This window comes from Passer montanus, unplaced genomic scaffold (genome assembly GCF_014805655.1).
Source record: "Passer montanus isolate IOZ18808 unplaced genomic scaffold, ASM1480565v1 scaffold17, whole genome shotgun sequence".
Taxonomy (NCBI): domain Eukaryota; kingdom Metazoa; phylum Chordata; class Aves; order Passeriformes; family Passeridae; genus Passer; species Passer montanus.
The window spans coordinates 13,889,568-13,904,931 of NW_024364270.1; the positions used below are offsets into that span (position 1 = coordinate 13,889,568).

At 37.7% G+C, this 15,364-nt stretch overlaps 1 protein-coding gene across 8 annotated transcripts in view; it reads left to right on the forward strand.

Moving 5' to 3' along the window:
* The window catches only part of ANO4 (anoctamin 4), a 173,360-nt gene that overhangs the window by 59,340 nt on the left and 98,656 nt on the right, over nucleotides 1–15,364 (forward strand). For 5 of the 8 annotated variants that reach the window (XM_039704082.1, XM_039704083.1, XM_039704081.1 and 2 more), the window contains exon 3: nucleotides 11,102–11,212. The exons of 1 other annotated variant lie outside the window; for it this stretch is intronic. In XM_039704082.1, coding sequence (XP_039560016.1) covers nucleotides 11,102–11,212 — 111 coding nt within the window. Of the gene's footprint in view, nucleotides 1–11,101; nucleotides 11,213–15,364 lie in introns of those variants that run through there. 2 more of the 8 variants (XM_039704088.1, XM_039704089.1) reach the window with 1 other exon arrangement.

The window sequence follows — 15,364 nt, forward strand, 5'->3', positions numbered from 1 at the left end:
CGTTCCTATGCAGAAGGACTTTAATTTGGACATTAATGTCAAAGAGACCACCCTGCATATTTAACTTTTCCCTTTCTCTACAACCTGTGTTCAAAGCAATGTGAGTTTGATGCAAGGAGCAGCATTTCCCCCATATTGGTACTTCAAGCATGATCTGTGAACACTCCCTGCTGAACAGAGACTGTTCATTCTCCTGCCTCTGGGTGCTCTGCAGCCTCTGCAAAGCTCCTAATGAGAGGAACAGTTTGCCTCAATTACCATGAGGATCTTTTGTCACCAGACTGAGTGGCAGGACACCACATGGTGATTATGCAGCACTTTGAAATTAAGAGCTGAACTAGCTAGGAGATGATGCAGAGCTTAAAATCTTCTATCACTTTGCTTAGTTATTCAACCTATTTTATTCAGCCCTTTGCTTTTGTATGACAAAAGTCACTTCTTTGAAAAGTCCTGGTCCTAAGGTATCAAGTCTCCTGGAATGTTCATTCTATCACTTCGGAGAATACTTTTGCAAAAGCATGCTAACAAAAAAATAAATGCTAGCACAAAAAGCACTGTTTTTCAATGCTATCTGTCTTGCTCAATTTAAATGTATTTGATGCAGGCAGAAATTGCATCCCTGTATATCAATTTGTGCTGCATGTGACACACACAAGTACTGAATCTATCTGAAAGGGACCTGTGCATGCCCTCAATAAGGGGCTTCAAAAATAATATTAATAATTTCAAGTAGTGACTTTGAGGGTGTTTTTCTTCTCTGGGAGCTTTAAACTTAATTCTTTTCAAAGACTTATTTTTTTTCCTTTCTGTTTTGATCACTCTCCTGTTCGCTGTTATAAAACAAATTTTCATTCAGCGCTGCAAGCAATTATGCATGGTTACTTGAAAATCAGTACAATTTACCCTCAGATTTCAGCTCTCCTGGCTGTTGTCAGTTTACAAGATGCAATCACCTCACAAAGGCTGCAAAATGCCACTCTCTGTGGACGTTCCTGATTGTTCTACCATCACAGATTTTCCTTTCAAGGGGGAAAAACAGGAAAAGGCTTAGGACTAAACTCACTGATCCTAGAGCAAAGTTATAATGAAGTCCTGAGGCCAGTGTAACATGTTTTAAAATTACTTGACCATTCTATTCTGAAAAAAATAGACAATATATAAAATATTGCAAAGTTTCTGAGAAAGTAATGACGCATTTAATCTAAAAAAATCCTTATAATTCAAGGAACAGTGAGAGAGACTTTGAATAATCAGTTATTATGTTCCTGTAATGCTTGACTGAAAAAGGGGGCTTTTTCTTAGCTCTATAGTTCTTGCTTAAAGGGGTTTAGTGTTATGTAAGACTCTATTTCTAATGTTAAATATGTTACATATATTCCAAAGAAAGGTTCTTGCAGGAAGACTGTCAAAAGATGGAACAAACTAGCTTCTACTTTGGCAGAGATGCTTTTAAAGTCAGAAAAGGGATTTGACTAAAATAGGGCTGCATAGTGTTGCTAACTTCTACAAAAGGTTTGTATCATTCCAAAGGTAGCCAAGACCTCTTTCCTAAGACCAAATCTGCTAGTTCATTCTGATATATCAAAATTAAGCCAGACCTTCCTCAATAATTAAAAAAAAAAGAAAAAGAAAAAAAACAAAACCAAAATTACAACAACAAAAACCCAAACAAAACCAAAAGCAACCCAAAGCCAACCAACGGACAAAAAACCCAAGATCAACCAAAAGAAAACCAAATCAGTAGGAGAGGCTTATTCCTTGGATGAGTAGACATGCTACAGGTAAGTGCTTCTAGGCTTCTAATGGACCCACTGGAAATTCCAGCCAATGAACTCTGGTGCAAAAAAAGCTCGAAAGCCTTAAAGAGTTGCATAAAACTCATCACAACTTAGACAGGTATAAGGGCAGCAGCAAAGCAAAAAGGTGATGTAATTTCTAATCTGTCCTTTGTTTCTGAGAACTTCCTTTGGGTGATACAGACCTCTGACTGTTCCTGTGCCTTGTGTGGGTGGATGTCTCAGGAAAGCAAATGTGCCCTCTGTGTGTTGGGATCTTGACAGAGCAACAATATTTGCTGCTCCCATCCTTGGGAGTGCAGTTCTCTACTATTTTATGCTTTAGAGGTCCAATACAGCACAAAGCATATGACTTTTTGAGGTCTTCATTACTGGTAACATTCAGGGTGGTTAAAATAGATAAAGGGAGATGGTACTACAGTTAGGTACTTTATTTAGACCTTACTTTAGGAATGCAGCAAACACAGAAAAGGAATTCAGGACCTATTACACTGATGAAAGATTTTTAAGGGTCATCAAAACTGCATATTTTTTCAACTGCACCTTTTGTGTCACCAGAATGCCTGAAAATTATGACCCTTGCTATTCCAATACTCTCCTACTGCTTGTGAGGGAGACTCTGCTTAGTGCCAGTTGCTGAAAATAATCTCTTTTGGGTAGGCATCTTATGTGAACAGCCCAACACTACTCCATGCATTTTAATGTCAAAGTGCTCTATTTCTCCTTTGCAGATTTTGGTAATTATAGTAGATTGCAAGGCTATATAAGAAAGGCCAACTGCACCAGTATGAAGGGCATGATTCCTGCTGTTTTTAAGGTTCTGTTAAAGACAAATTAAAATTTTGAGAAAGAATATTTTTACAAATATTCTATAAATATTGGTCCCATCCTTCCCATTCAGTTTGTAACTGAATGATTGTTATAACCTCTCCCTAATTAGGTCTCCACACACCCAGGCTGGTAGGTTAGAACCACATCCTCTCTCTGTAATAGACTAGGGTGGGATTCATTGATCTGTGTTAATTTTCTGTACAGGAAGGTATATTTAATGGAGTCGGCGTAGTAGCTCTTGTCTGAGACAAAAGTAAGAAAGACATCACTTTTTGTGATGACAGTGGATTTCTGGGCTTCATGGCCCTAGCTGGGAAAGGGTTTATAATGCTGCAGCTAAGGATCAGGGCCTCTATGTCATGAAAACTGGAAACAAGGTAAGTGAAAAGGGGAGGGAGGGATTTGATGATGACCTGTTAGCTCAAAAGTGACAGAGAGTATAGAAGGAACAGATTTGTGGGAAAAGGGATGTTGGTAGCTGGGAATGTTTATCATGCAAATGCAACCATCCTCTCCAGAAATCTCTAAATCTTTCCAAGCTGGAAGAGACAGACTGGGGATGGACTGGATGTACTTTCACTGTTCTTACTTCCTTTGACTAGGCATTTGGTGTCAGAAATAGGATCCTGCCCTGCACAGACCTCTGTTCTGCTATCCTATCTTCAGGATAACTGTTTTCACAACCCTATGTTATGTCCATTCCTCAGCAGTCTTAGGACAGCTGAAGTTCCCCAAATGGTTTAGCTGCTGGTACTTTCTGCCAGAATTAATTACCAGGTTATGTTCAGACTGTGAAGGCAGTGCTGTGGTACAATGTGAGTATAACTGGTTGTTGCATTAAAACACACCTGAAAGAGACACCTGGGATCTTTTTAAAGCTATCTTGATGTCCCACATTATAATAAAGTAAATCTTTGGTGCACTGAAGGTTTCTGTTAGGTTGTTCCCTGTGCAGCCAGATTTTCTGTTTGTCTCATCAATAAACTACTGACTTGAAAACTGGGTGAGGGTTTTGCAATAAACTGTTCAGCAAAGGTTATTATCTCCTCCCCTTTATGAATTGCCTGGTGATAACTCCTGATATTGGTAAAAGGATTTGTCATTCACAAGTAGTTTGATTTTTCAAACACGGACGAATGTTTGAACAGACGTGATCGTGATCTTTGATAGTTGTGTTTGTATATGTGTGCTCACAGTGTAAGAGGAAAGAGAAGGTAACAATCATTCTTAAAATTATTTTTATAGAAATAAGGGTAGTAGGAAATGGACTGAATTGTTCAGTGTGTTTAGATCTTGGACTTCTTTCAAGATCCTTATTTGCAATATACAACTGTGGAGAAATGTCTTTGCTTAGTTATACTCTGTGGTTTTGTGCCATTTTCAGAGTATATCTTGTGAATACCCACGTCAGGCACTGTGACACTTGAAGAGGGTAGCTTTGTTCCCCATAGGAGGGACACCCTGGTGCCCTGTCTCTTTGTATAATCACTGAAGTCCTTTCAGGAGGTAATTCCAAAGGCTTGTTGTGCAACTCTGTTCCTATACTTATTGCTGAAGAATCTGAACCGGGGCCAAATAGAGCCAAATGACTGGAAATGTTAGACAAAAGGATGTGCTTGTGTTCAGTGTGAACATTTGGGTTCTTTCAATAATCAGAACATTGAGGCATCCTCTGAGCATAGATGGGGAATGGAGCAAGAGGCTGAGGGCTTTTGCAGAGCAGTCAGTAGTTTGCCCATGCAGGTTCTGCCCATGTGGCAGACGTGGATTATCAGCTCTCTGCAGTTGTTGTCCTGTTCAAACTCGCTGCTTAAGAGGTGCCTGCCGCTTGGTGACAGGAGCACGGTGTTGGTGGGTTTGGCTGCACTCATGCCCACAGCTCCTTCTGGGCAGTGATGGAATTGGAAATATTGGAATTGAGGGCAGTCAGGACCCTGTCCCTATAGTCTGGTATTCAGGCTGTTGTGACAGTAGAGGACATTTTCAAGGTATTGCTTTGCACTAAGGGCTATATGTCCATTTTGCCTATGGTTGTCTCTGAAAAAGGCATTCACAGCATGAAAGAGAAAGAACAAGTGCTGAACATAGAACTCCCTGCATCTGTAATTAAATGGCACAAATTGGTTTTGATGCCAATCAGGGTTTAATGGAGGGGAGAGTGGACACCATATGCCATCAAAACACCACAGTCTGTGATAAATTAGTAATATTATGTGTTCAGAAATTTCCCCTTCACTACTGCTGCTTCTGGAAGATAAGAAAAAGAGTTTGTTCTAACAATAATTAAGCATATGTCGTCTTGCGTAAGTCATGTATTACAATGCAAAGGGAATATATTTTAAAATTTCTCTTCAAAAATAATTCCAGTATTTTTGTTGCTGTGCCTTTGACATGACCATGCACAGACAGCTGTGGTATAGGTGTCTCAATTTAGCCAGAATGATTTGGGGTTTGAATTTTTTTTCCTAATATCCCTTGGACTTTCTTATTGAAAATGAAGAAGACCTGTATTTTTATTCCAATAATTTTCAAAACTAAAAAGACATTTTTGTGCTTTTGCACTCCACTTAGATGCTAACAGGTAGACGCATTATCTTATTCATAAACAATGTGAAAACCATTGAGATAAATGGTGTTTTCTGCATACTAGAAAATGTGTTTAGCTATACCAAATAGTGATAGAGTATACACTTCTCTTTTAAGGTAATTTATAAACCAGTTAAGGATATCAAAAGTTATATGAAAGTTCTTATGTATTTATAGACATCTGTGGCAATCTACAAGGTCAGAAATTTTTCAAAGGTCTGCAAGAAATTCCACAGTGTACCCAATCTTTTCAGTCTTGGAAACACATTGTGTATTAATACTATTATTATGGAGTACTTTGTTTTAAACCAGAAGTCTCCAAAGGCCACTCAATGTATATCATTATCAGCTACTTAAAATTTTTCCAAAACTGTGGATGTTTGTACCTACACAGGGCAAATCCTGTGACATGCATTGGTAAAAGTAAGCACCTTGTATTGTGAAAAACCGTGAAAAATATGTATTTTATGATTGGCTTTTTGTGAGTATTAAAATGAATATTGTATGTGTTATGCTAGAAAGTTATGCTGTATTAATTTTCTTAAGTAGTGTATTAAATATAGTTTTAGGTTATAACATAATGTTAAAATAGAAAGTATGCTATGTAAGATATTTGTTTAAGAAAGGACTTGCACCAGATAGAAGCCACAGGGCACCTAAATCTTTCAGAGAAAGAGAATTTATTGCTCCCTTATCAGCAGAAAACTAACTTCTTCCCACCTCGCTCAGATAGGAAGACGGCATGAGGGTTAAGAGGAAGAAGTTGACAGTGACCAGACAGAATCCTGTGTTTTAATGGAATTTATGCATCATGTATGAGATGTATGAATATGCAACAGGCAATTGTTTTTAAGGGTTAATCCTCTGTTAACGGGGGTTCTTTTTCGGGCTTGTGTTGCCCAGAAAAAGTTACCCGGACGTCCGTATCTCTTTGTTTTTATTGTCTCATATTGTCCTAATCTCAATTGTTCAAATTTTATTATTCTAATTATATTACTATTTTTATAACAATTTTATTACTATTAAACTTTTAAAATTTCAAAAACAAGTGATTGGCATTTTTCACAAAAACTGACATCTTTAAGATATTCCAGTTTGTCACTACATGTGCAAGTGGAGATGTGGAAGACAGCTCGTCTTACTCTGATGTTACACTGCATTAAATATAAAAATATGCCAGCAAGTTGTCAGAAACAGAGAATTAACATGAGTTTTCCTGTCCTTACCCCCCCTGCCGTCTTCAAAAAGAGCCCAGAACTGGAAACAAGCATCGAAATGAAAGGAGAAGGGAACTCACCACACACCCCACATCCTTTGTAGAAATCTGAAATTGTGTTGAAGCCGTAAGGTAGAGGAAGCTTAGTGCTGCTGGCAAGGTGCAAGGATTGAAGGAAAGTTCCTGGGTAACAGTTTTTTCCAGCAAGGAGTCAAGTGTCGAGCTTGTGAACCAAAGTTGCAGTTTGCAAACAAAGACTTTTTCTTCTGTGCAGAGAAGAGGAAGCTCAAGGCAGGACACAAGACATGTTTCTGCATCCTGCTCTGAGAACATACTTAGCAATGATAATTTTGTGTTGTGAAACTCTGCACTACTGTACATGAGATAGTTAAGGGCAGAAACAGAAAATTAAATACTTTTAATATATTTAAATCTATCTAATGTAATCACTGAAGTACATTTGATGTGTATAGATTCACCTTATGCTGCGGGAGAGAAAGATGCCTCGCCAGAAAGAATATAGCAATACTGGTTGGTGAGGAGCAAAAAAGAACATGATGTAGGATTTCTGACAGAAAACGCTTTCTGACCAGTGTAGCAAAAGCAGCTCTCTCTGAAAGACTTGTTATGGTACACATCAGCCTTCACTTAATGAAATAATTATCTATCTCTGAGCTACTGCTTTCAGGCCAACTTTATCTTGCTAGGAAGATGTGTGTATTAATATATGTATTTGCATACATTCTATGACTCATAGAACAGCTTGTGATTTTTCCTGAAGCAATAATTGAACCAAAAGGGTTTTCATCAGTTGCAGTTTTGCTGTCCAATGCAGTCATAGGGCAGATCCTGGGAAGGCCAGCTGTGCTGTGCATTTTGTTTCCACTCCTGTCACAGGCATGAGAGATGCTAGAACTGAGAACAGTAAAGCTGTACACACACATACAGACCCCTGACTAACATGTGTAGGAAATGCTCAATGCAGTTCCCCTTTGAAAACTCAAACTCTGCTTTTGACACAGATGACCTGCCGAGAACTCACGGGAAGAAGCCAATAAAAAATGTGCCTGAAGGGATGATTCTTTATCTCGTGTTGACATGAGTTTGCCTAGAGTGAAAAGGGCACCAAGCACAGCAGCTCTCAGCTTGCTTTAAAGGGTCTGCAACCCTTTAAAGGAGCAACTTCTCTGTAGAACTTACATGCAGTACTTAGTGTAGCAAAACAAACCTGCTCATGTTAGAATTATATTTGTTCCTGCTAAGTATGACCCTCTTTGAGGTAAATGGCTCTGTGAAAGCAGCATCCACCCACATGGCAAAATCTCTTTCACTACAAGTTGGAATGCCCTTTTTTAACATCAGTACTGTATTAACTACGTTGGTACACAAATCACTTCTCTGATGCATTTGGTCATTTTTATATTTAGAAGTATGTTAAAATTCTGACTGAGAACAAGCCATCTCATTTAGTCTCTAAAAATTAAAACTCTTTTAAAAATCTCATTTATTTTTCTAACCTAATTAATTGGGACCCTTCAAGACAAATAAAGGAAAAAGTATATTATTTTATGCACAACTTTATGCGTTAATTAATAAATCTGATTAATCAAATTAATAAATTTTAAATTACCATGAAATAATTTAAAATATTATTTCAGTTGAACTAGAAAGTGTCAACAAGCTGAGAAAAATTTGAGACTGATCTTTACAAAAAAACCCATAAAACTTTTAAATCTAATATTTACTTCACTTTTATATGTGTTTATTTCTCATATTTCTGTGGAAAGAGAGTCTTTACTGTCCTCTCAGACAATATTGCTTAGATTTTACTCAGTGGGATATATCACTGATAAAACATAAATCAGCAGCTGCTAAAGCAAGAAGGAAATGCTAAAGGCAGGTTAGTTATCCATCAATAGCAACAGTGAAATCAGATACTGCCTTTGCATGTAGTATTGGAGATCTGTGGTAAGGTAGAGAAAATACATCTCTGGAACATGGATGAGGTCATTGTGGCTTTTTCCAAAGAGCTACTAATTTAAAATCTCTGTCAGACAACAAGCCAGAAATCATTAATTTGGCCAGTCCACAGTCCATCACATAGGTGGTGTTTCTCTCAGCTAAAAAAATGCAGTAGTCCCACCTGAAAAGTAGATGCTGACAGAGAGGGAGGAGGATAGAAGCCCAAGTGCCCTAATTTGAGTCTTTATTGACATCATTAAGGTCATGGGAGAAGAAAGCATTCCTGCAACCCCTAATTTAAAAGCTGTTTTGTTTGTAGACTCATTTTTTCCCTTGTGTTGGTGAAGGCAAGTTTGTAATTAGCTATGTGTTTTATCACAAATGATTGGTAGAAGATTACCCCTACAATTTTGACTGAAATCAGACTTGATGCTGTTAATCTGATACTTGTGCAGTGAGGGCAGATATTAAGGCTACTGTGAATCAGACAGGCATAGAACACTGTCATTTCTGTGGATTGCTGAAAGCTCCCTATACTGCAAGTGGATCAAATACAGGAGAGGAAATTCAAATACAGCAAAATTGTCTTGACTTCATTGTCTGAAATACAGTCAGGTTTAGGCTGGTCATTTTCTGACCCCTTCATAGGCATTTTGGTTTTTGTTATTTAAAGAGGGGCTTTGAAGTCAGCTATGTACATTCTTCAAGAGTTTAATTTTATTAACAGGTCTTTGGTTAGATAGTCCATATCAGCACTTTGGGATCTCCATAGCTGACTGCCACTTCCTTTCTCCCTGGCCCAATTAGTTCAGATCTGCTGGAGTGCTGCAGGGATCCTGCTACCTTCATCTCTTCTGAGGAGCAGTGACTTAAATGTAACAAGGATGGAGGCTTGAGGGAACAAAGGGTATTTGATATTTCTCCATATTGTCATTAATTTCCTCTGACTGGGGTTGAAATGCAGAACAAAGGCTGTTGGATGTGAGGATGCAAGTGTGAAATGATATATTTTAAAAGTAGTAGCTGAGTATTTAAGAAGAAACTGAATGATATAATTTGCAAAGACACTTAACTGAATTGTTGTCCATTGATTACTTTTCTATTTCCATCATATTGTTTGTATGTATTTTTCAGCAGTTGGAGTATTTTTCCTTGGGCCTTAGAAATCCCCTTTGGGGCAAATCTTAGCCTCTCATCTCTGAGGTCATCTGAAGATTTCCTTAGGCTGCTATTTTTTGAATAATCAGTTGTCTCACTTAAGAAATTCTCTTTGTTCTACATCATTAAATGCTGAGTCCTGCAGCTGCTATGACAGATCGCTTTGCAGGAATCTACAAGGAGAGTTGTCTCTGATGTTAACAGCGAATCTTTGCTGTGGAACAAAAGAATACGCTGAAGCAAGCACGAGACAATTTGAATTTATAATATTTTAACACAGAAAAATAATAAAGGATGAAGCTGGTCAAAGCGTACCCGTTTTGAGATCTGTACTTCCAAAAAGTGAAGAAGGGCCTTTAAACACTTTTGAGTAATTTTGTGCCTAGGTATATTATTTGTTGCTCCCATCAAAGCAGTAGTGAGATAATAATTTGGCAAGGAGAAGGGGAAAATACAATGGGCTAGCCCAGAATTCACAACAAGAGCAGCTTGCTATAGGCCGGCTGTTGATGAAAGGAAAATGCTTCTTTCCAAAGCATGAGTGATAGCTTCTAGTGAAGCACAATAATCTAAATGACCTGAAGGTTTCTTCTTCCCCCTCAGCCTTTTTGTGATGAATTCCTTTCCTAGATATCTCCCTGACCACTGAAAGTCTCTGCTAACTCTTTGCTTTAGGTACTCAAGGGCATCATGTCTAACAGATGCCTTTGTGAAAGGTTTTCCTGCTATTCTCCAAAAACCAGAGGTATTCCCAGCAGTTCCCTCTTTCTCTTGGTCTGAATCCAAATTCCCTGTAGCCAGCATCTTGCCTTTTTGCCCATTTTCTGTCTGCTCTTGATATGCAGACACCTTCCCCTGTTTTCAAAACTTTCTGCTTTCTTTGCTCATGTTGACAGAGCATTGAAATGGGCAAATCTTGTGTCTATTTTTGTGTGTAAATAGGTTTGAAACTGCGACCCACCAGAATAAGTTTTTTTCTGCAATGCTTTTAAACAGCAACCATTACATACCAACGTGAATCCATTTGAAATGGACTCCAGTGCTGGGCTTCTCCCTAGACAATGTCATGCCATCAGGTTGGCATATGAGATCTTACAGTGTCTTTCATCTGAATTGCTGTCCATGCTCTTTTTGTCCTAATGGTTGTCTTCTGTCTTGCAACTTTGTGTGCATGTTTTATTTTAGTCTGTTTGTTCCTGTGTCATTTGTAGCAACATCTCTTGTTTGTTTTCACATTTGGGAGTTAGTTTTGTAGATGGTATGGTGAGGTGATGTTCATGGCGTGGCAGCATATGGTCACCTTAATGAGGGACTTGCCAGTGGAGACTCTGCATCATTGCTGATAGCGGAGAATGTTGTTGCTTCATTCTATTTAGCTTTAAATCAGTCCATGTTCTATCTGAAGTTCCTTGGTTTGAAGAAAATTTGGTTCTGCTAAGGAGGAAAAATGGAAATACCTTCATTCAATATGTATGTTTCCTCACCTGAAGCCCCTTGGCTGGATTTTCTACTGCACTGTCACAAACCCCATCAATCTCTTCAATTTCTTCAGAAGGAAGAGAGGATTTGCAGGTTAACCAGCTGGAAACCCAAATATGGATAAAACCAGACATACAGAAGACAGATGTGGACTTTTCAGAAATTCTTAATGCAATACAAGAAAGTAAGTTCTTCCTTGGATGCAAAATTGTGTTTATGGTACAAGATTCAATTGAGATGTATTGAAATGATAACTGAAAGCAGACACAAAGTGATGAACTGAATGATAAGTATCTATTATTAAAATCTCTCAGGAAGTTCAATGGATTATTGAATGCTAGTAAGAAATCTTTTTCTATCAGTGAATTCATAGTAAATTTTGAATTGCTTTGTGCCAAAGGATTCCAGCACTATATATTTTCTATGCAGACATAATCAGAAATATTAAGATTCCTGGTAGTTTATTCAATGCTTTGCACTCCTGAGTAGCTGTGTGAACCAATTATATTATTAAAATTCTGCAGTTGGGGTTTGAAGACTGGATTTGAAGTTCTTCCAAAGTTTTGGGCTGTATTCACATTTCTATAGCTGGTATTTTTTGGGAGAGTCATGAGGTTGTCACAACAAGAGAAAGTCCGCATGTCTTAGATGCTGCGCAAAATTATCTCTTTTTATTTGTAATGGGCTGTGGACTAAGAATTAGTTGGTTCACCCTCAAGTCCAACTGTGGAATGATCTCAGCACTTGTGATAGAAGTAGAGCTACTCTTGTTAATAACAGTGGAAGAAAACCCCCCTACCCAAAACTCCATCAATTCTGGAAACCAATAAAATCTGGAATTTCAGAGTGAATTTTTCATAATAGTTTGAAATTCTTATGTAGGCTAACAGTCAAAATGCAAGGGCTTCCTGGCTTCCTTATTTTCCAGTTTGATTTTAAACTGGGTGTTTGGTATAGCAATTTTCTACTGTGAGAAACAGCAGCTTACATTTTAGAGTGATAAAGGATGAATAAGAATGTGTAAAAACCCAGACTCTGCCTGATTTTTGCTACATGAATAAGGAACCACACAGTGGTAGAATCAGGCTGTTTAGTGGTGGTACTAGTTTGGGTGTGGAAGGAAAATGCACAGGTTAGTATAATGATGGGGGTAATAATTTGAAATTGAATCACCTTACTACTTAAGCTACAGGTTTAGAATGAATTCCATGTTTCCTGATTTAAAAAGCTTTTCCCATCAGAAATCTTAATGTGAGGTTTTGTCTTCTCCTTTCTCCACACCAGCACAGCCCAGATTTAGGCCTGTGGGCAGGGGCTGAAAAGGCACTGCAGAGTCTTTCAGAGTTGACTAGACAAGGTGGCTAAACATGGATAAGCAGTTTAATCTGGGAGTGTTTCAAGAATTAACATTTTGATTCATGAATTATTCACAAGCCATGAGAGAAGGATGCAGCTTTTACAGCCTTGAAGAGAGTGCTTTTCCTTTATCCAGACCAGACACAGGTGCTGTTGGGAGGTTAACCTCTATGTCCTTTAGCTACATCTCCTTCATCACAGACTCAAGGAATTCTGTACAACCCACTTTGCAGAGGCTTGTTGTGTGTCCAGGGGGGTGTTGTTACCTGCAGTCTGTTGCAACTATCATCTAATTAGAATAAACATGTCTAAATATTCCTTCTAGGGTAGTTGCTCTGAATAATCAGTGTTACTTTTATTTCCACTTTTTAGCATTGAATGATAATTTGAAACATACTAATGATGCTTTTAGAAACCAAATATTTTTTTCTTGCTAAGATAAGCTTAGAATATTGATCTTCAGCTAGCATAATCCAAAGTGAGAGAATACTTGTTGATTTGGTGGGACTTCTGCTAATAAAATGACAACAAACAGAAGCGTGATCTCTGAACATGTTTCCATCTTCTCACACAATAGCATGGTCAGGTCCCATTCCTTAATGAACGTTCTTATTTTTAGGCACTTCAGTTTCAGCATCCACCTTCAGAAAGTTAAAGGAGTTATCTTGTTTTTGAGTCCTAACTTATGTCAGCATCTTGATCTGAAGTGACTTGTGGACCCACTGAGATTATGTGTGGCCTCCTGCTCAGAATTTATCAGCATCCAGTTTGCAGAATATGTAGTTCTACTTTATCTGGGATAAAACTATTTGTATAGCCACTTTTTTCCCCCTTTTATTCTTCAAGAGATTTTGAACTATCAAGTAATTTTGATTTTTTTTCTGCAAAACAGAACATGAGGGGGAGAAAGGAGTTTGCATATTTAAGCTGATCTAAAACCAGAGGGAGAATTTTTAATATCTCTGGTAGCAATGCATGTGCTGCTCTGTATTCCTATTAAATTTCACTCCTTAAAAATACATGACTGTACAGTAGCACCAGTCTGTCTCCTAAATAATATTTATGTATACAATAAAGCCATTATATATAATTCTGTTAGGACATTTGTAGGTATATGCATGTCAGGGTCTGAAGGGGACAAGAAAGATGGAGCCCTGATCATCCTTTTAGCAACATTTGGCCATGAGGTGTTCAGTCCATTGAGCTACCTACAAGCAGCAGGAGACTTATGTTGGAAGTACCATCACCATTACTAATATAAAGCAAACAGGATTGTTACATAAATTGTCTATTTATTTTAGTGGAAGAGTATTTTATTAATTTATTTTTTAAAATATAATGAGACTTGGGGTAGAAAAATTATCTCAGCAAATGTTGGGGGCCCATATTTTCTGTAGTGACCAACCAACATGCCAATTATCTGTGTATCTCTGAAATAAACAATTTTCCACTGCAGACAATCTGGACAAGTCCTGGTAGCTAATTTCACTAACCAGATGAGAGTTGCTTCCACAACTTCTTCACTACTGAGATGGACTGTATTTTAAAGTTATCCTAAAATAAGATTTTTTTTTGGCTCCTCACAAGTCCTCAGGATAATCCAGTAATTCAGTGTTTCAAGGCTACTGACACATTTGTTATCTTACACACAAGTTCTGTATCTCAAAACATTCACTTAAAAGCTATGAATTTTGCAACCCAAAGCATTACCATCACTTCAAGAAGCAGCAATTCTAGTATCCCAGAGGCCTCATCTTTAATACCAAAGCAGTCTTAATGTCAGAACAAAGATAGTTTAAATTCCCTTGAGTACAGCAAACAGGCAAAACTTTCATTTTTACAGCTTTCATTGATGCTGTCTACAACAGATAAATGTGTCTTGAATAATCTTCAGAAAGCTTCACTATTTAATTATTTTTTGGGTTTTTCCACAGTTGTTTTCAGATTATACTGAGATTTTAACCATATACAGATTCATGTGTCACTGTCATGGAGGCACTGATTTGTTTCCATTCAAGTGAAGTTCAAGTAATTCAAAATATTTTCTGTTTCAGTTGTTCTTTCTGTTGAATATAGAGATTTATTCTTCTCATATGAACATGTGTGCAAAATCTGGTCATGATCTACATCCACATTATTTTCTGATGGGGTGGAATGTTTCTAGCTGTGACTTTTGAAAGGGAGGGACAATGAAGGACATGAAATTAGGCTGTGCTGTGCTTTGTTGTGGTAGTTCACCTCTCTTTTATAAGCATCTCTAGTATAATTTTTGTGGACTGAAATGAATGAAAATGGGGAAAAATCTATAATATTACTGCTGCATGTGCTACAAATTGGAATTTCTTTGTTGCCTTTTAAACCTCCTAAAGCCTCTGTGGTTTCCCCTAGGACAAGTTGGAGGCAGCCACAGTGACACTGAGGAGCTGCAGGCTCTCATCAGATATAACTAAACAACACCAGAAACTCAGAATCTCTCTTACAAACTATGCTGCTTAGGTTAGCACATTAGCCTAGTATTTAGAGTGGATTAATTCAGACATGAGGACCTCTCTGTTGTTTCTGAAACTTTTAGTAGTTTTCCAAACAAAACTCCTGTAGTTAAGAATACAATGTGTTTCATTAACCTTATCCCTATTTTATGCATGAAAATGAAGATGAAGGATTCTTCAATATTTTGATAGGGTTTTCTTTTTTTATTACCTACAGATGTAATAATGGACTTTAGATGCTCTAAAAGACATGTACAAAAAGGGAGGGAACTTTTCCCCATGCTCATTATGGACAGGGAAAGAGTAGTATATTTAAATTGCAACATATGTCTGTTTTAAGGATGAATATTATGGATAAGGCTCTCCTGCTTGTGAGCATGAAAAATAGGCCACCTGCAGAGACTGGGGAGTTGGTATTATCAGTGATTTTTTAAAAGGATTCTGAAACTGGGCTATGACCCCTGAAGAAGGGAAAGGTGAAAAGGAGGACA